We start from the raw sequence: 18946 nt of genomic DNA, 5'->3' as shown, positions 1-18946 counted from the left end.
GGCGCAGCGTGATGTGAATACATTCTTCTATTTATTAACAAAGAAATACTAAACAAACTATACAAAACAACAAAACGAACGTGACGCTATATATAAACAAGTGCCGACACAGGCAACTAACCATAGAAAAACAAAACCCTTAGACAGGAACAAAAACACATACATCAACCATGTCACACCCTGACCTAACCAAAATAATAAAGAAAACAAAGATAACTAAGGTCAGGACGTGACAGATTTGAGATTCATCAAAGTAGCCCCCCTTTGCCTTGATGACAGCTTTGCACTTTTTTGGTTACTACATGATTCCATATTTTCCACTTATTACATAGTGTTGATGTATTCACTATTATTCTACACTGTAGAAAATAGTAAAAATAAAGAAAACCCTTGAATGAGTAGGTGTCCTAAAACTTTTGACCGGTGGCGTATATCCATTGATTCTTGAAGAATATAACTTATAAATAAATGGCTCATGAGCTTAGTTCAACTGTCACACTCCATGAGAACCCAAAATAAAAGCTTGTTTTTGTCCAATGTCTGTAAACAATGTAAATGTAAACAAACACTGTATAGCCTCATACTATGGTTAAAACAATAATTTTGATATCATGGATGGTCAATCCTTGCATCCATAGCTCTGTCTATTAATCTGAGAGTGGTTAAATTTCTCCAGGCCCAGGCCCTTAGCTTTTTACCAAAACAGAGGAGGGGTGGCCGTTTTGTTATTGTGTCATCTGTGGATTTGCCCTTTAAACTGCTGCATATTGTCAAGATATCAAAGAGTCACCAACAAAAAGGTAAACAATGGGCCTATGCAGCATATGACATTCATTTTCCAAATGAAAATAGCCCTTTTCAGTAGTGCTCAAAGCATGCCATTCCATGAGTGCAGCATTTACTTTTCAACTCGAACCAATGAGCCCAATCAGTCCTCCATGACAACAAAATCATAAACAACAGAGTAGGGCTGTCTTATAAATCCTTAGTTTTGGGGATTTTCTCAGGTAAAATTATTTGGCTAATCTATACTTTCATATTTCCAAGTCCTATTGTTGAAGATCAAGGGGTATATCATTTATTGTAATGACTGGAATTCTGTTAGCCTTTGGTTTTTAATGTAAAGATATAATTTAATTGTATTATTATATGTAGTAGAAAGCGATTAGGTTAGAAGAAGCCTACTTAACCAACTCATAAATTAAAATCTAACATCCATATATGGCCAGCTATTTAAACTTTAACTTTGATTTATCTTGCAATAGATTCCGTTCAATTGGTAACCTACATTTCTGTCTTCTTCTAATGCCTCTTAAAACCTCGCTGGGATATGTGGGACGGTAGTGTCCCACCTCGCCAACAGCCAGTGAAAGTGCAGGGCGCCAAATTCAAAACAAAAAAATCTCATAATTAAAATTCCTTAAGCATACAAGTGTTTTACACAATTTTAAAGATACAATTCTCGTTAATCCAGCCACAGTGTCTGATTCCAAAAATGCTTTACAGCGAAAGCACCACAACCGATTATGTTAGGTCACCACCAACTCACAGAAAAACACAGCCATTTTTCCAGCCAAAGAGAGGAGTCACAAAAAGCACAAATAGAGATAAAAGTAATCACTGACCTTTGATGATCTTCATCAGATGACACTCATAGGACGTCATGTTACACAATACATGTATGTTTTGTTCGATAAAGTGCATATTTATATTTAAAAAAATAATTTTACATTGGCGCATTATGTTCAGTAGTTCTAAAATATGCAGTGATTGTGCAGAGGGCCACATGAATTCACAGAAATACTCATTATAAATGTTGATGAAAATTCAAGTGTTTTGCATGGAACTTTAGATACACTTCTCCTTAATGTAACCGCTGTGTCAGATTTCAAAAAAACTTTATGGAAAAAGCATAATCTGAGTACGGCGCTCAGAGCCCAAACCAGCCAAAAGAAATATCTGCTATGTTGGGTAGTCAACATTAGTCAAAAAGAGCATTATAAATATTCACTTACCTTTGATGATATTCATCAGAATGCACTTCCAGGATTCGCAGTTCCACAATAAATGTTTGTTTTGTTCGATAATGTCCAAATAGCTTATTTTGTTAGGGCGTTTGGTAAACAAATCCAAAAGCGTGTTCAGGTCCAGCCAAACGTCGGACGAAAAGTTCAAAAAGTTCAAAAAGTTCCGTTACAGCCCGTAGAAATTTGTCAAACAATGTATGGAATCAATCTTAAGGATGTTTTTAACATAAATCTTCAATAATATTCCATCCAGACAATTCCTTTGTCTTCAGAAAAGTAAAGGAATGGGAGATACCTCTCATGTGAAATGCGCGTGACCAGCGCGTGACTGCTGGCAGACCTCTGACTCATTCCTCTCTCATTCTGTCCCACGTCAGAGTAGAAGCCTCAAACAACATTCTAAAGACTGTTGACATCTAGTGGAAGCAATATCCCACTGTATCTACAATAGAGGCTGGGTTAAAAAACTACAAGCCTCAGATTTCCAACTTCCTGGTTGGATTTTTCTCAGATTTTTGCCTGCCATATGAGTTCTGTTATACTCACAGACATCATTCAAACAGTTTTAGAAACTTCGGAGTGTTCTCTATCCAATACCACTAATAATATGCATATATTAGCATCTGGGACAGAGTAGCAGGCAGTTTAATCTGGGCACCTTATTCATCCAACCTACTCAATACTGCCCTCCTGTCACCAAGAAGTTAATTAAGGGGAAAGTAATCTAAAAGTAACTGAATGTAATCAGATTACATTACTGAGATCGGGTAATCCAAAAATTACGTTACTGATTACAATTTTGGATAGGTAACTAGTAATTGTAACAGATTACATTTAGAAAGTAACCTACCCAACCCTGCACTTCACACACATTTAAACCCAGTCAGTCTTTATTAGAAAGCCAAGATGACCCTTCTTTGAATGTTATAAGATACACATGGAAGGAAATGACACCTTAAATTGTGAAGTCTTTGAGAAAATGTGCTTGTTCACAACTCCTATAACAGTACCCTATATAGCCAAATAATGGAGTTTCATATAAAGCCAATGACCCAAACATATGTTTCACTCCAGAAATGCAATTCTGCCTGTTTCCTGAGGAATACCTAGTATCTAACTAGTATCTAACTGTAATTATATAGATTTGGTCATTAAAATCCTGGCAAATAGAGGGAGGCCAATGAATGTTTTGAAATTAAACATAACTAATATGAAATATCAGTGTTCCTCCTGTGACGGAGAGCATTAACATCAATATTAGGGGTGACAGTAGATGCATTCATTTACTGCCAAAACTACACCTGCATGAACAGCATGTGTGAACATTTACATGTCGCTCTAGATAAGTAAGGGGTGTCAAATGTCCGGACCACGGGTGGTCTAAGTAAAAATAATATTGGGAAAACGAACTCGACATACTTTAAAATGACTAAAACCAAATCGAAACAGTGTAGAAATGAAAATTTACCTACATTCATACATTTCCTTGACCTTGTCCAGCTCGCCAATAATCACATAAATTAAAGCTAGACATTCAGGCAGCTTCGGAAATTCCAGATACGATGGCGTTTTGATAATTTTGACGGCGAGGAAGTATAAGCAATTTTCAGAGCAGCCCTCTAGACCTTGTTGAAGACAGAATGCAGCCCCTACATAGACAGGGTTGAGAGTACCAATCATTTCCCCAGCAGATGCACAAGCACATGTGGGTGTTTCTAGCCTCCGCATTTAAAAATCCAATTATGAAAAACTAGAACTAGAAAGCTCACCGGAACTCTATTTCATTTCACAAACAGGTTCATAGCAAAGTTCATAGAATGCGACTGGAGATCAAGCAAAGGTCTCTGTCTACATTCAAGGTAAAGAATAATAACAAAGGAACGTGTTAATTACTATTATGTGAGCGTAACTATGTAGTTGTTCAAATATTTAGGCCAGATAGTGTAACTGAGTTTACCTTGGGAAGTGACATACTTCTCTGCTTTACTTTTCCACCATCACTTGCTGAGTGGTTGCTCCTGGCAACAATCATGTGCATTTCATGCTGGCACCTATAGTTGTGCTCCTAATAAATCCTCTTTGAAGCACATCAATTCTCTCTCTCTCGCTCTCCCCCCCTCTCTCCCTCCCTTCCTCTATCCCTCCCTCCCTCTCCCTCTCTGTCCCCCCCTCCCTCTACCTCCCTCCAAGATGAAAGATGTTCATTTCACTGCTTGGTCTTCAGAGCACAAGCCTGAATGAACAAAACAACTCACCTGTAAATGAGAAAGCTGGAGATTCCAAAAATGATGAGGGCTAAGCCAGACCCGACAGCTACAATCCCCAGCACTGGAAGATGACCTGAAAATACAGGGAAACACAGCAATGTACATATTTCTCCTTTTATTAACATTTCACGATTTATAAAATTTGTTTTCAAAACCAAATGATGCTTTCAAAAATCAATAATATTAAAACTCCACAATGCTTTCCTGAAATGAATATATTCTGTATTTGGGTACCGTAAAACTTTATTTGCTTAAATCACTGAACGCAACATGCACTTATTAGAAACAGGCTTCTATTTGAGCCAGGCGTCTATTTCCTTAATTCACACAGCTTTTGCTCATTTGCATAGTTAATTGTTTGATTCCAGCATTCACTTCCAGCCTTTTAATCAACTTCTTTATTTTCTGCACTAATGTGTTACCATTTACACACTGTGTCACGTTTCTTTTTTCTTAGTATGACAGAATAATTATTCTCCTCTTTAACTGTGCATTTTTGATAGGTCATACTTTTGCCACTATAGGGCGATTGGCTGATTTCTGGGGGTTTGTACTCCTGAAGTTGTTAACTGTTTTGTGCTTGCCAGTTAGCTAGTAGTTCTCAGCTGTTAGCAGCAGGCGCGCAATAGCCCCGTGGCTACCGCGCAGCCCCCCGGGGGCCTGCCGAGCCTACCTCGCAGCTCCCCCAGGGCCTGCTGCTTAGCACACAGAGAGAAGCACAAGGTTGAACTTCACTCAACTTTCTAGAGCAGTGGTCACCAACCGGTCGATCGCGATCGACTGGTCGATGTCCAAGGCATTCTAAGTCGATTGCCAAACATTTCTGTAAAAAACCCAACAATATAGCCTTGTGTTCCTATTTTTTTTTTATTTGTCTCGGGCCGATGGCGGTAGATACACTTGATTCAGCTGCCTTGCGTGCCGTTGCAGGCGAACTGTTGCCATTTTGAACCATTTCATATTGTAGAAAGTACAAACTCTGCCGTCCCGCCAGGTCCGAGAGCAAATCAAGTACACTATAGGCCTAACGCTGGTCAATTGGACTACCGTGTCTGCAGTAACGTAGCAGGAATAAAAGAAAGCTATAGCAAAGTTGATACTGTGAGATTTCAAAACTAGAGAGATACGAGAGATGAACTCACTCGCTCTTTGACAGTCTATGTTTAAGTTCTTACTCAGCACTGTCAACACTTTGTATTCAACGCTTTTATAAGGCATAAAATGTGTGTTCTTCATATTTCCACTCAGCGCTACAACAAGCACTGCAGCAGTAAGGAATGAGTATGAAAGTGTATCTATAGGCTTGCATTGTTATTATTAGTGGCTTGGGTCTTTTTTAATATCAAGGAATATTTCACTTTCTCTGCTCATTGGAGTAACAACATGAATTACTTAAATGTATGCTCCCTCAGCTGTGCCTCACAAGTAATACAACAATGGATCTATTACCGGTGTGTTCATATAGCCTACCTCAAATTTTTAAATAATGCATTGGCAGGGCAATTCAAGCAAAGCCAATATGCATAGATCATTTATAGGCAGGGCCTATAGCTTACTGTACAAACCTCATTGCTACAGTACAGTTTTTAAATGGTTAATGTTTCATAGGCTTACGTTTAAGTCATGTTAAACAAATTACTGATCGGTAGATCTCGGCTTGCATTTTGACTCAGAAGATGATCTTGACTCAGAAAAGTTTGGTGACCAATGTTCTAGAGTTTTCCCTGTTAACACTATCAACGTTTCCCTTTATTGTGGCAATTGTGATCGAATCAATGCAATATAATCCACTTTCAATGCAACATACCGAAACAAAACTAACAATGCAAGAGATTTGGTTGTAGGTTGTACTTTTATCTAGACTGTGTTTACAGCATGAGCGGTCATGAGTAGATGCGCTTGTTTTGAGATAAAAGCAAGAGCTGCACGTAGCCATGTGTGCACATTTGTTCATATCCTTTACTAGTTAGTGAGTTATTAGCCCAGTTATAGATCATTTGTAGTCAGCAATAAGGGAGTGATGGCTTCCTGCAAAAGCACAAAATGTTTACAATTCTAGACATATTTGAAAAGCGAGTCAGGGAAAGAGCTTTTTTCTTTCTTAAAGGGGCAGTGTTGTATTTTGAGACCGGCTTGAAAAAGCTAAGTAGCCAATAGGCAGAGGGTAGCATAATTTGTCTGATTCACTGTGATAATGGTATGGGAATAATAATGCATTTTATTTTGTAAAGGTATTTTTTGCATCAAACAACACAACAACATTTTCAGTCATCTCCTTGTCTGAAGGACAAGTCCTGCATGTTTTTTTTTCTTCAAAAGTCTCATGGAATGTAGGCCTACATTGAACACCAGACATTGACTGCTACTGTAGGGTGAATGATAAAATTGTTATGGGATGCATTTTCTCCATTGTTTTTGATGTTAGGCCACTCTAGTAGGCCTACATTATGATCAAATATCCTCAGTAGCCTACTTGGGTACCGCCTCAGTGTTCACAGTAAACGCTCACTCAGTAAACGCGCACTGCATTTTCACAATGTTCAAGTTTGTGCTCAGCAGACCTGAAATATGCTCAGTGCTGATTTTTTTTGAAGGAACATTGGTTAGCAGCCAATGGCTAGCAGTTTCTTACTGGCGATAAAAACAGATGATTGCCATCATTTTTCCAATCATTACTGAATTATTTAATGTAATAAGTCAAACATTAAACCTTGCAAACAATTCATAATATTTTTTAAAGCTTTTATTTGATCAGGGGGGCCCAATTGAGACCAGGGTCTAATTTTCAATGGTTCCCTGAAAACAACATTACATTAGAACATCACAGGCATCATAAACAAATTATTCATGTCAATAAAAACTCATTTATCATCAGGGTTTTCAAAATTCCCTAGTGGCACCAGGGAGTCCAAAATGTGTAACTAAAAGCGGATTTACCTAGTTCGATGGAAACCCGAGGAATCTCAAGAGTTAACCAAGACCTAACAACGAAGTTAGGTCTTTTGGAAGCGTGTATAGTAGAGCTTTGTAAACAAAAATTGAGTAATGAAGTGATCTACGGGACCAACCTTTTGACACAGGATACAGTGATGCGTATTAAAACTATCACCTGTGATAAAGCGAAGGGCACTATGGTTGACGACATCCAAAGGTTTAAGAGTAGTGGCTGCTGCATTCCGATAAATGGTGTCACCGTAGTCAAGAACTGTCAGGAAAGTTGACTGTACAATCTGCCTTCTGCTGTTCAGGGAGAAGGATGATATATTTCTATAAAAGAAGCCTACTTTAAATCTCTAACTAGCTCATCCGTATGTTTTTTAAACATTAAATTATTATCAATCCAAAACCCCAGATATTTATAGGAGGGAACCTGCTCGATGAAAGAACTAACCAATGCATGACTGTGTAAGCCTTCTGAAATATTTCTACGATCATTAGAAAACAACGTACATTTAGTTTTCCCGCATTAAGTTCCATTTTTTTTATTAACAAGGACTTTTTGCAAGGAAACAAAATCAGATTGCAGCTCCAACATAGCCTGGTCAGCCATAGGGACAATAGCGTATATAACAGTGACATTTGCATACAGATGAATGTTGCAGGTTTTTGAAAATAGACCAATATTATTTATATAAATAGTAAAGAGGACAGGTCCCAAAATCGAGCTCTCAGGGATACTTTTAGTAATAGTATGGTTACCTTGAAAATAATTCATTTAGACCAGGCGTTTATTTGAAACAGGCTTTTATCTGCTGAAATGTGCCGTATATTAAAAGGAACAGGCGGCTATTTGAGACTCACCGTTTAATTGTAGTTTTAGGGTATTCTATATTAGCCAGCACTTACAGACATAATATCCACCAGTAATATTTCCTAAAAATAACATATTGTACATCCACCCTGGCCTAAATTAAGCTCACACTGGCCTAAACTCACACTCTCCTAAATTAAACTCACACTGGCCTAAATTAAACTCACACTGGCCTAAATTAAACTCACACTGGCCTAAATTAAACTCACACTCTCCTAAATTAAACTCACACTGGCCTAAATTAAACAAACTAACCTAAATCAAACTCACACTGGCCTAAATTAAACTCACACTGGCCTAAATTAAACTCACAAATTAAACTCTCCTAAATTAAACTCACACAGGCCTAAATTAAACTGCCTAAATTAAACTCACACCTAAATTAAACTCACACTGGCCTAAATTAAAAACTGGTCAAATTGACCTAAATCAAACTCACACTGGCCTAAATTAAACAAACTGACCTAAATCAAACTCACACTGGCCTAAATTAAACTCACACTGGCCTAAATTAAACTCACACTGGCCTAAATTAAACTCACACTGGCCTAAATTAAACTCACACTCTCCTAAATTAAACTCACACTGGCCTAAATTAAACTCACACTCTCCTAAATTCAAGTCACACTGGCCTAAATTAAACTCACACTGGCCTAAATTAAACTCACACTCTCCTAAATTAAACTCACACTGGCATAAATTAAACTCGCACTCTCCTAAATTAAACTCACACTGGCCTAAATTAAACTCACACTGGCCTAAATTAAACAAACTGACCTAAATCAAACTCACACTGGCCTAAATTAAACAAACTGACCTAAATCAAACTCACACTGGCCTAAATTAAACTCACACTGGCCTAAATTAAACTCACACTGGCCCAAATTAAACTCACACTCTCCTAAATTTACATTTACATTTACATTTAAGTCATTTGGCAGATGCTCTTATCCAGAGCGACTTACAAATTGGATTAAACTCACACAGGCCTAAATTAAACTCACACTGGCCTAAATTAAACTCACACTCTCCTAAATTAAACTCACACTGGCCTAAATTAAACTCACACTGGTCTAAATTAAGCAAACTGACCTAAATCAAACTCACACTGGCCTAAATTAAACAAACTGACCTAAATCAAACTCACACTCTCCTAAATTCAAGTCACACTGGCCTAAATTAAACTCACACTGGCCTAAATTAAACTCACACTCTCCTAAATTAAACTCACACTGGCCTAAATCAAACTCACACTGGCCTAAATTAAACTTACACTGGCCTAAATTAAACAAACTGACCTAAATCAAACTCACACTGGCCTAAAATAAACAAACTGGCCTAAATTAAACAAACTGGCCTAAATTAAACAAACTGGCCTAAATTAAACTCACACTGGCCTAAATTAAACTCACACTGTCCTAAATTAAACTCACACTGGCCTAAATTAAACTCACACTCTCCTAAATTAAACTCACACTGGCCTAAATTGGTGTCTTGGAGATATATGTCACGTACCACTTGCTGCATCAACTCAGTTTTTCAAATGTGCCTTTTTCAACCATCCTCCTATAAGTGACCCTCTGCGTGGCTCCATTACAGTTCTCCTTCAGTCTAACTCATGCTACCTGAGTCAGAAGGTCATTCCTAGACATAGCAGAATCCTGTCTGTCTCTTAACCTTGTTCAGCAGGCATACTGTAATATATCATCGTGCATGAGTGTCTCCCTCCTGTCTTCCTCATATACCACTGAGACAGCCAGACTCACAAGTCAGATAATTATTTGTGGATGGACTCTATTTGGAGAGATTGTTACTTCTCAACACTCTCCCCCTCATTCAATATCTATAGATACCATATCAACACATTGCAGTGGCCAACCTAATTATTATTTATTAGCTAATACATGTATATTACTTCATAACAAATGTTGCTCCTTCTACAGTAGCCACATTTTTTCATCCATACATCCCTTCCATGAAAAAACATGTTGCACATGAAATAGAATCAACGCAGATGGTACAACATGTAGCAGAATTAGTCAAAACTGCTGTACTACTATATAAGCACCTGACTTACCTATGAATCACTTGTACAGGAGCCAGCCTACTTTACATACCATCAGCACAGGTGGGGTCATCAAAAGAGAAGACGCACGGTGGGTTATCCAGAGGTGGGCTTCCTTTGGGCCAATGAATCCTCTCCGTTGAGGACCAGATGATCTCTTTGTTAGTTCCATTATAATGGGCCACAAGCTGCAAAACATCAAGAAAAAGTTTATGCAATTTTTACAAACGCGATGGCAGAAATCCCATGGCCAAATGATACATTCAGGGGGATGAAACTGGAGCATGTTACCTAATTCAAATGAGCTGTTTTCTCCCACTTCAAATAAGAGCACAAAGCACAGTATTACTCTAATGAGTGCCTGTTTAAATTCACAGTAGCATTAAAGCTGCATATTAAAATAGCCGTTACTCTTTTTCAGTACCTTTAAAACATATGAGCCCATCAGTGAAGAAAGCACATCTTTGGCATGCTTTTTTGGGGCACGTCCATAATAAATAACTATGTGACTAAAATGTTCAACATTAACATATACTAATATGTATAGCAAGACACAATATTGTTGACTTAACAGACCTGGCAACTTTTCAGACAAATTAGCTGTTTGGAAAAGGTTGTCTGAGAAACGATGGCCTTTCAGCTCTAGCAATGGGACGTTTATTGTTTGATGCTATGGGATTTGTCAGCCCAGTCAACAGCTTCCCTTTTCACAGAAGGGCATTGTGAAACATGACTCCCATGTCTCTAACCAGTCGCTGGAGAATGTCAGTTTAGCCTGCCTCCTTAGTGGAGGGCCAAACAGGCATGTTGGGTCTCACTGCTAGACAGTCTGTGAAGGGGGGGGGGGGCAGCCCCACTCAGAGGGATGTAAAAATAATGCAGGTTGTAACCGTTTGTTGTGGAGCAGGAGGACCACTCAACTCAACCATTTATCAATGGATTCACTAGTTGCTGGTTTCTACAGAACCGTGGCTTTCTAATCAGCCATTTATTCACATTGGGAAGTTTTAGTTAGGTTAGCGGACTCTCTGATCAATCTGGAATATTTGTGTCCTCCAGAGAGCAACTCTGGAACAGTTCAGAGAGTAATGGAAGTGTTTGTAGAGCACAAGACAAGAAAAACAAATATCTTCATTTGAATTTCAGGGAAATGTTTTTTTTTTACACATCTTATCATTAAAAGAGTACTGTACTCCAGAATACTGTATCTCCCAAACAGTAATAGCATTTGCATGATGTTGAACATTTACTTTTAATTACATTGATGGCATCTTGGCAATTCCCAAGCAAAGCATTGGGATTTCAGCTCCACATAATTCATTATGTGGAGAGGAATTTCGAGGGAAATTGTTGTTACAGTAATTACAGCAACTGTAACATCTGTAACAGATTAGACCGGTCCCCCAAAAGCACTGCTCTCACTCATTACTAGTATTTACTACTGAAATATAAAATATAAAACCATAAAGTAAAATAATTGATCTTATCTTGATCTTATATTTTTGTAGTTTAGAAATATAAATGTCTATGGAAATGTTGGCTAGAGCCTTAAACAATAACTATAAATAAGACTGTATAAATAATCTGCATCCCTCATCACCTCTGTGGGATATTGTAAAAGCAGGAATTTAAAAATGAACACTGTTAATGAAAGTTCACATAGGAAAACACATATTGATAATGCCAAATGTTTACTTGGAGAACTCTTAAGGGTTATTTTGTAAATCACACTCAAAACTAACCTAAAAGTACCTTTGTCATAGTGACCATATGGCCACTCATCAAAGCATATTTGCATGACATCATTACATGCAGCTTAAATCTCATGATGATGCCAAAGTGATCAGTCTATCTGAGCCAGTCAGAGCCATGAGCTGCAGCCCCCACCACTGTGCATGGTGTGCACTTCAGACCACAATTCAAACAGTATAAAATAATGGTGCACTGTCTACCACTATGGTAAATTAGCAACACATGTATTGTGTAATGTTTATAAACTATTGGTCCTTTTTGAAATAGTAATAAGTATCCTGAGCTGAACACAACTGTATAATTAACTTGCCAGAAAAACAAAGCCTGAAAATAAAATAGCAAGTTGTGTCTTTCTGTGAGTCGCTTCCAAAATAGACAAGCTTTAGATGTCTTGCTTAAATTGATCTACCTGCAGAAGTATCACTTACCCCATACTCTCCAGATTCCTGGTTTGTCATTGCCCAGAGGTTAAAATCAGTGTTCCTGGCATTGTTTTTGTCTGTGGTCACAAGTCCTGTAACCCCTTAAACACAGAAAACCTTCACATTTAGACATTTCATATCACTCATAATGCAACAATGGGTTTAACAAATGCACTAACTTTTTCCTTTCCAATTGACACCAAATAGATGAATGCAAAGTCAACTAAACACATCACCATGATCCACTCATAATATTCACCCCAGAATCGCAGGTTTTGCATCCTCTGTGTGATGCTGATTCCATCGTTCTGGGAGCCCCCCTCAGCTAGCGTGTCCTCCAAGGCCTTAGCATACATCACAAAGCCATCATAGAAGCAGCCAGCGATGAAATCCATCTGAAAGGAATGGAATGGAGGTCTGTACATAAGCCAGCAAGAGAGTATTCTTCATGATCTTCGTGTCTGAAACAAGTCTGAAACCAACAGGAACCTGAACAGCTTCTAGCCCCAAGCCATAAGACTGCTACATAGTTAGCCAAATAGCTACCTGGACTATCTACATTGACCCTTGTTGCATTTGACTCATCACATATGCTGCTGCTACTGCTTATTATCTATCCTGTTGAATAGTCACTTTACCACTACCTATATGTACATATCTACCTCAATTACCTTGCACATCAACTCGGTACTGGTACCCCGTGTATATAGTCAAGTTATTGTTACTCATTGTGTTTCTATTCCTTGTGTTATTGTTTTTCTATTATTTCAAAAATGTTCTCTCTGCATTGTCAGGAAGGGCCCGTATGTAAGCATTTCACCTGTTGTTTACGAAGCATGTGACAAATAACATTTGATTGATTGATTGACTTCATTTACCATTTGCCTGGAATTCTACCTTGACCCCTATAGACATGGGTCTATGGCTGTCTCTAGTTAAATATCTGTTTGCATACACTTAGTCTGCCAAAAGGCTATACATCTTCACAAAGAAGAGTGAAGTTTTTCATGAATCAAAGAAGTCCATTAATAACTATGCACAAATTATCTGAATTTATGATCTCTCTTGGGTCCTTTGAAAGATATTTCAAAAACACAGTGCTTTTTTCTAGTGTGGAGAATCCTATCAAAGGTGTAAAAGCCTTTCAACAAATAAACTTTGTGGCTCTGATGCTGAGATGTGGCAGGATTTCAAACAACTTACCAGAGAGGGTTCTATGTTCACATCAAAGTCCTTCTGAGCTCTAATGTGGAGCTCATCTTGGAACTGTTTGTACTCTGGATTATCAGGCTCCCTGTATGTTATTACCAACACAGACTGGGCGGAAGAGAGAGACAACAATGAGAAAGTGGAGCATTCCTGTGGAATTACACAAGGATGTAATTTCAACCTCCGTCCATAGGGGACTTGGCTTTGGGACACGACATCGGTAGTCTGTGTAATACTTGGAATCCCTGAGTTGTGCATCGTTCTCTATCAAATAAACATGAATCCAACTTTTGTCCAAACAGCAGACCAGGCAATTCACGTGAGACTTCCTACCACAAAATCTACCACTGTCTACATAGCAGGAATATGGTACGGATTTGATAAAAGTTGATTCATATGTTTATTTGATAGCGAGGGACACATTTCACTTCACGTCTGGTGGGTAGAGTTCCTATAAATTACACATATACCTGAGTTGACAGGAAAGGTTTTTTTGGTGTAGTCGCAACCCACCAAAACAATTCACAACTCAGGGAGTCCCAAGTCATACAGACTCTGGATGTCCCAGAGTCTGTATTCTACAAACACGTCACACAATAATTAGTTGCTACGCACTTGCTCAGCACCTGGATTAAACTCTAGTTTCATGTCAAGTCAAACAGCATTTAGCCAAAGCAATCTAGTACAGCCATCTTTATCTCTGCACAGGTTCCTGCAGCTACACTCTTCATCAAGCCAGCCAGCCATTCAAACCGCCTTCCGTCCCGCTCCCATGCATTTGCATGGTCCTAAAATCAGAACCTAATACCTCTAAACTGCATTTTCCTTTTAATCGGGATTGGAATTATTTTAGTATCCTATTTTAAATTGTTGGTGTTGAGCTGCCATACCCAGCTGACGTGCTTGGAATCACAACCAGAGCATCATAAACATGTACCAACTACTGTTTGACAGGTTGGAATGGTATGCAGACTGATTTCCTACTGGGTGGAAATGTCAATGATAAACATTACATTTGAAGTGTATTGTCAACACCAGAAGTAGGATTAATGATGAACAGATGTCTCCTCTTTTATAATCTAAATGGTCTAATTAAAAAGTCCATTATGAGTAAACAGCAACAACATTATTTATAGTGAAGAATAGACAATCTGCTGTATCCAAATGCACTTAAATTTATAGACATGTCTTGAAGAGAAGGCAAAAACATAGAAGAGCAGCTGTGGTAACTCTGTATATTGCTTATGTTATCCCTAATTCCTCGTTGCACCACTTGTTACAAATTTGCTATTACACGACAGTTGTGTCTTGTTGCATATTGTTTGATTATGTCTGGATGGAAAAGCACGCTTTCTGCCAAAGACTCAATATAAGGTCATCACTTGAGTTTTGACTTGTACTGTGCCTTGATATACTGAAATAAGCTTCATCCTTCTGAATGGCTCGACATATTAATGATAAACAACCAACTTCCAAAAGCAATCAACGTTCTATGTGCAGCATATTGCCATTTTACTGAGTTACAGTTCATATGAGGAAATCAGTCAATTGAAAAAAATGTATTAGGGCCTAATCTACGGATTTCACATGACTTGGAATACAGATATTCGTCTGTTGGTCAAAATAGGCCTCAGGATCTTGTCACGGTATTTCTGTGCATTTAAAATGCCATCAATAAAAGGAATCAATATTAACTATGTATTAGTAAATCTCTATGAAGTTCTTCAGTTTATCTAAAATCCAACCAAAGTGTATTGGTCCCGTGCACAGGATACAGGGTGTAAACAGTACAGTGAAATGCTTACTTGCAAGCTCTCAACAGTGCAGTACACATTTATAAAGAAAAAGTACATAATACGTAATAGATAGGTAGTAAGAAGAAAAATAGCCATGTTTGGAAATATATACATAATATTAATATACAGTATAGACAATGAAAAGTGAGTAGTGACATGGTTGAGCAGCTTTGATAAATAATAATAAATAGTAGCAGCAATGTTGCCTGTGTGTGTGTGTGTGTGTGTGTGTGTGTGTGTGTGTGTGTGTGTGTGTGTGTGTGTGTGTGTGTGTGTGTGTGTGTGTGTGTGTGTGTGTGTGTGTGTGTGTGTGTGTGTGTGTGTGTGTGTGTCCCACTATCTCCATCTACAGTGCCTTCAAAAAGTATTCACACCCCTTGACTTTTGACACATGTTGTTGTGTTATAAAGTAGGATTAAAATGGATTTAGTTCTCATTTTTGTCAACTATCTACACAAAATACTCAGTGGAAGAAAAATGTTTTATAAATTGTAGAATTTATGAAAAATAAAATAATAATATATCTTGATTAGATAAGTACTCACCCCTTGAGTCAATACATTTTAGAAACACCTTTGGCAGCAATTACAGCTGCGAGTCTTTCTGGGTAAGTCTCTAAGAGCTTTACACACCTGGATTGTACAATATTTACCCATTATTATTTTTACAATTATTCAAGCTCTGTCGAGTTGGTTGTTGATCATTGCTAGAAAGCCATTTTCAAGTCTTGCCATAGATTTTCAAGCCGATTTAAGTCAAAACTTTAACTAGGCCACTCAAGAACATTCAATGTCATCTTGGTAAGCAACTCCAATGTATATTTGGCCTTGCGTTTTAGATTATGTCCAGATGAAAGGTGAATGTCTTCCAGTGGCTGTTGGGAAGCAGACTGAACCAGGTTTTCCTCTAGGATTTTGCCTGTGCTGAGCTGTATTCCGTTTCTCTTTTAAAACTCCCTAGTCCTTGCTGATGACAAACATACCCATAACATGATGCAGCCACCACCATGCTTGAAAATATGAAGACTGGTACTCAATGATGTGTTTTGTTGGATTTGCCCTAAACATAATGCTTTGTATTCAGGACAAAAAGCTAATTTCTTTGACACATTTTTTGCAGTATTACTTAAGTGCCTTGTAGCAAACATGATGCATGCATTGGAATATTTTTATTCTGTACAGGCTTCCTTCTTTTCACTCTATCATTTAAGTGGAGTAACTACAATGTTGTTCCATCGTCATTTTTCTGATAATAAAACCATTAAACTAATTCACTGTTAAAATCACCATTGGCCTCATGGTGAAATCCCTGAGCAGTTTCCCTTCCCTTCCGGCAACTTAGTTAGGAAGAACGCCTGTATCTTTATAGTGACTGTGTGTATTGATACACCATCCAAAGCCTAATTAATAACTTCATCAAACTCAAAGGAATATTCAGCTTATTGACTCAAAACATTTCAGCTTTTCATTTTGTATTAATTTAAAAAAAGTTCTACAAACAAAATTCCACTTTGACATTATGGGGTATTTGTGTGTAGATCAGTGGCACAATTTTAAATTCAGGATGTAACAACAAAATGTGGAAAAAGTAAAGGGGTGTGAATACATTCTGAAGGCCCTGTAAGTGCCTTGATATTCAGTCTGATATCTCTACCCTACACTTTTGTATTGTAACACTTCAGAAAAAGATCTGCAATTGCCAGACAATAGCAGACATGTTTTACACCACTTACAAATTAAGATGACTCAGTCAAGTTAATTAGCCTAACTATTCTTTATCAATCCAAAGCCATTTGTAGCACCTTTCATTTGGAGTTCAACACCGGAATCCACATTTCCAATACTAAGTAGGTGACTACAGTAACTGCAGTGCAGTCAGTGACATTTAACAGCCAAATTGGAAGAGGAGCATCTGTACCCCCACTCACTTATTTTTTGACACATTAATATGCATAAGTAAGTGGCTTTTAGCTGAAAAAAACGCTCTCTCCTTCATTAAGTCCATCCAAGTATTAAAGTCCAAGCAGAGACGGGGGCGAGGCAGGGAGTAAGTTATGACCTTTCTACAGATTATTGCCTGCCGGAGTCTGGACCCTTATGAGGTTTGCATGTTGCAATTTCCTTTTGCAATTTGTGGGACCACTAATTGTTATTATAAGCAAAGGTCAGTTCTGACTTGAATGCAGTGAGTAAGCCTGGTTTAGGGGAAATTTGTGGGTTGGATTAAAAGGATGTGATGGGTTACCTCGTTAACTGTTACGTTATGGATCAGTGAACCAAAATTGTTCCAAGCTGGTTGTCAATGGCTGGTGACAAACAACAAACATATACATTGTACCTCATGCAATTTGTATTTGTTTACTGTTTATAAACATTTTGTTATGTTTTAAGATAAAACTTTACAGTAATTCATACACGTAGGCTACATGTGGGTCAACCTCATTCAACTTGATGAACTTTGTGTTCCCTTTAGTACAGGTTCAGTTGGAACAGAGGGGTACGAAGGTATTCTTTTGATGGACAGGCTGCTGATTCACACACGAATGAGAGGTTTTGAATTGAATGTCCTCAGTGAAAGACATCCATTTCACATGCCAAATGGCGGTTTCAGACTTGTGATCCTGTCTGGCTCCAATTACCGAAGGGAGGAATGAACTGACAGTTCTGCACCAACTAATTGACAGAGTATTTGGACACAATTACTCAAAAAGGATTCTGCAATAAATTAAATGAATCAAGCGTAATGAATGAAATGGAAGGAATATTTCTCCGTCTCCATCCATGTTTGTCTGTCTGTCTGCCTGTCTGTCTGCCTGTCTGTCTGTCTGTCTGTCTGTCTGTCTGCCTGTCTGCCTGTCTGCCTGTCTGTCTGTCTGCCTGTCTGTCTGTCTGCCTGTCTGCCTGCCTGTCTGTCTGTCTGTCTGTCTGCCTGTCTGTCTGCCTGTCACAGTGCAGTGTACCTTGAAGACCTTGATGGGATCAATCCAAAGGCTGTCGTTGTTCAGCCAGGGTTTGCGCTCCGTTAGGCTTTCAGCAAACACGTCCAGATAGAAGATGGCGTAGTTCTCAGGGTCTGGGATCTCACTCTGGAAAAGCTTCATGATTTTCAGAAACGTGTCCGGAGGCCCGCAGATATACACAACTGTAGAGAAGACAAAAAAACACAACACAAAAGTTACTTATGACTGATTATCTGAATTATGGTTCTATTTCCTATAACTGCTTTAGCTATCAAACCTCTCCATTTTGTGAATTGCTCCTCTTATCATTGGTAGACTAGATGTAGATATGAACCATATGAGGTATGGAAATCAATCCAAATCAGTAAGGGGAATGCTGTTATGAGGAATCATGTGTAGGTACGCCTACTGAAGTTGCACAGCCATGTGTCTGCTATTTAGGGGGAGTGTGCATGTGTGTTTAGAGTGTTTAAAGCTGTCTGTGCTGTACGTCTGCCTACATAATACCATCCCATTCTGTTTTCATGCAGTCTGCTCCATAGACAGTATGTCTGTAGGCCTTATTTCCATTCGCTGCATATGTCATAGTGACTGCTGCCAGCTCTAAGGCAGTCCTCCCAGTTAGCAGACATTTCCTC

The 18946-nt window shown here is 38.3% G+C and overlaps 1 protein-coding gene across 2 annotated transcripts in view; it reads right to left on the bottom strand.

Moving 5' to 3' along the window:
• The window catches only part of LOC135518007 (atrial natriuretic peptide receptor 2-like), a 55319-nt gene that overhangs the window by 29499 nt on the left and 6874 nt on the right, over window positions 1–18946 (bottom strand). For both annotated transcript variants that reach the window (XM_064942815.1, XM_064942816.1), the window contains exons 2-7: window positions 18309–18490; window positions 13548–13661; window positions 12604–12739; window positions 12351–12445; window positions 10223–10358; window positions 4283–4367 (exon numbers count right to left, since the gene is read on the bottom strand). In XM_064942815.1, coding sequence (XP_064798887.1) covers window positions 4283–4367; window positions 10223–10358; window positions 12351–12445; window positions 12604–12739; window positions 13548–13661; window positions 18309–18490 — 748 coding nt within the window. The remainder of the gene's footprint in view (window positions 1–4282; window positions 4368–10222; window positions 10359–12350; window positions 12446–12603; window positions 12740–13547; window positions 13662–18308; window positions 18491–18946) is intronic.

This window comes from Oncorhynchus masou, chromosome 28, assembly GCF_036934945.1.
Source record: "Oncorhynchus masou masou isolate Uvic2021 chromosome 28, UVic_Omas_1.1, whole genome shotgun sequence".
In the NCBI taxonomy this organism is placed as follows: Eukaryota; Metazoa; Chordata; class Actinopteri; order Salmoniformes; family Salmonidae; genus Oncorhynchus; species Oncorhynchus masou.
The sequence above is the reverse complement of the archived record's forward strand: the minus strand, read 5'-3'. Positions and strand labels throughout refer to the sequence as shown.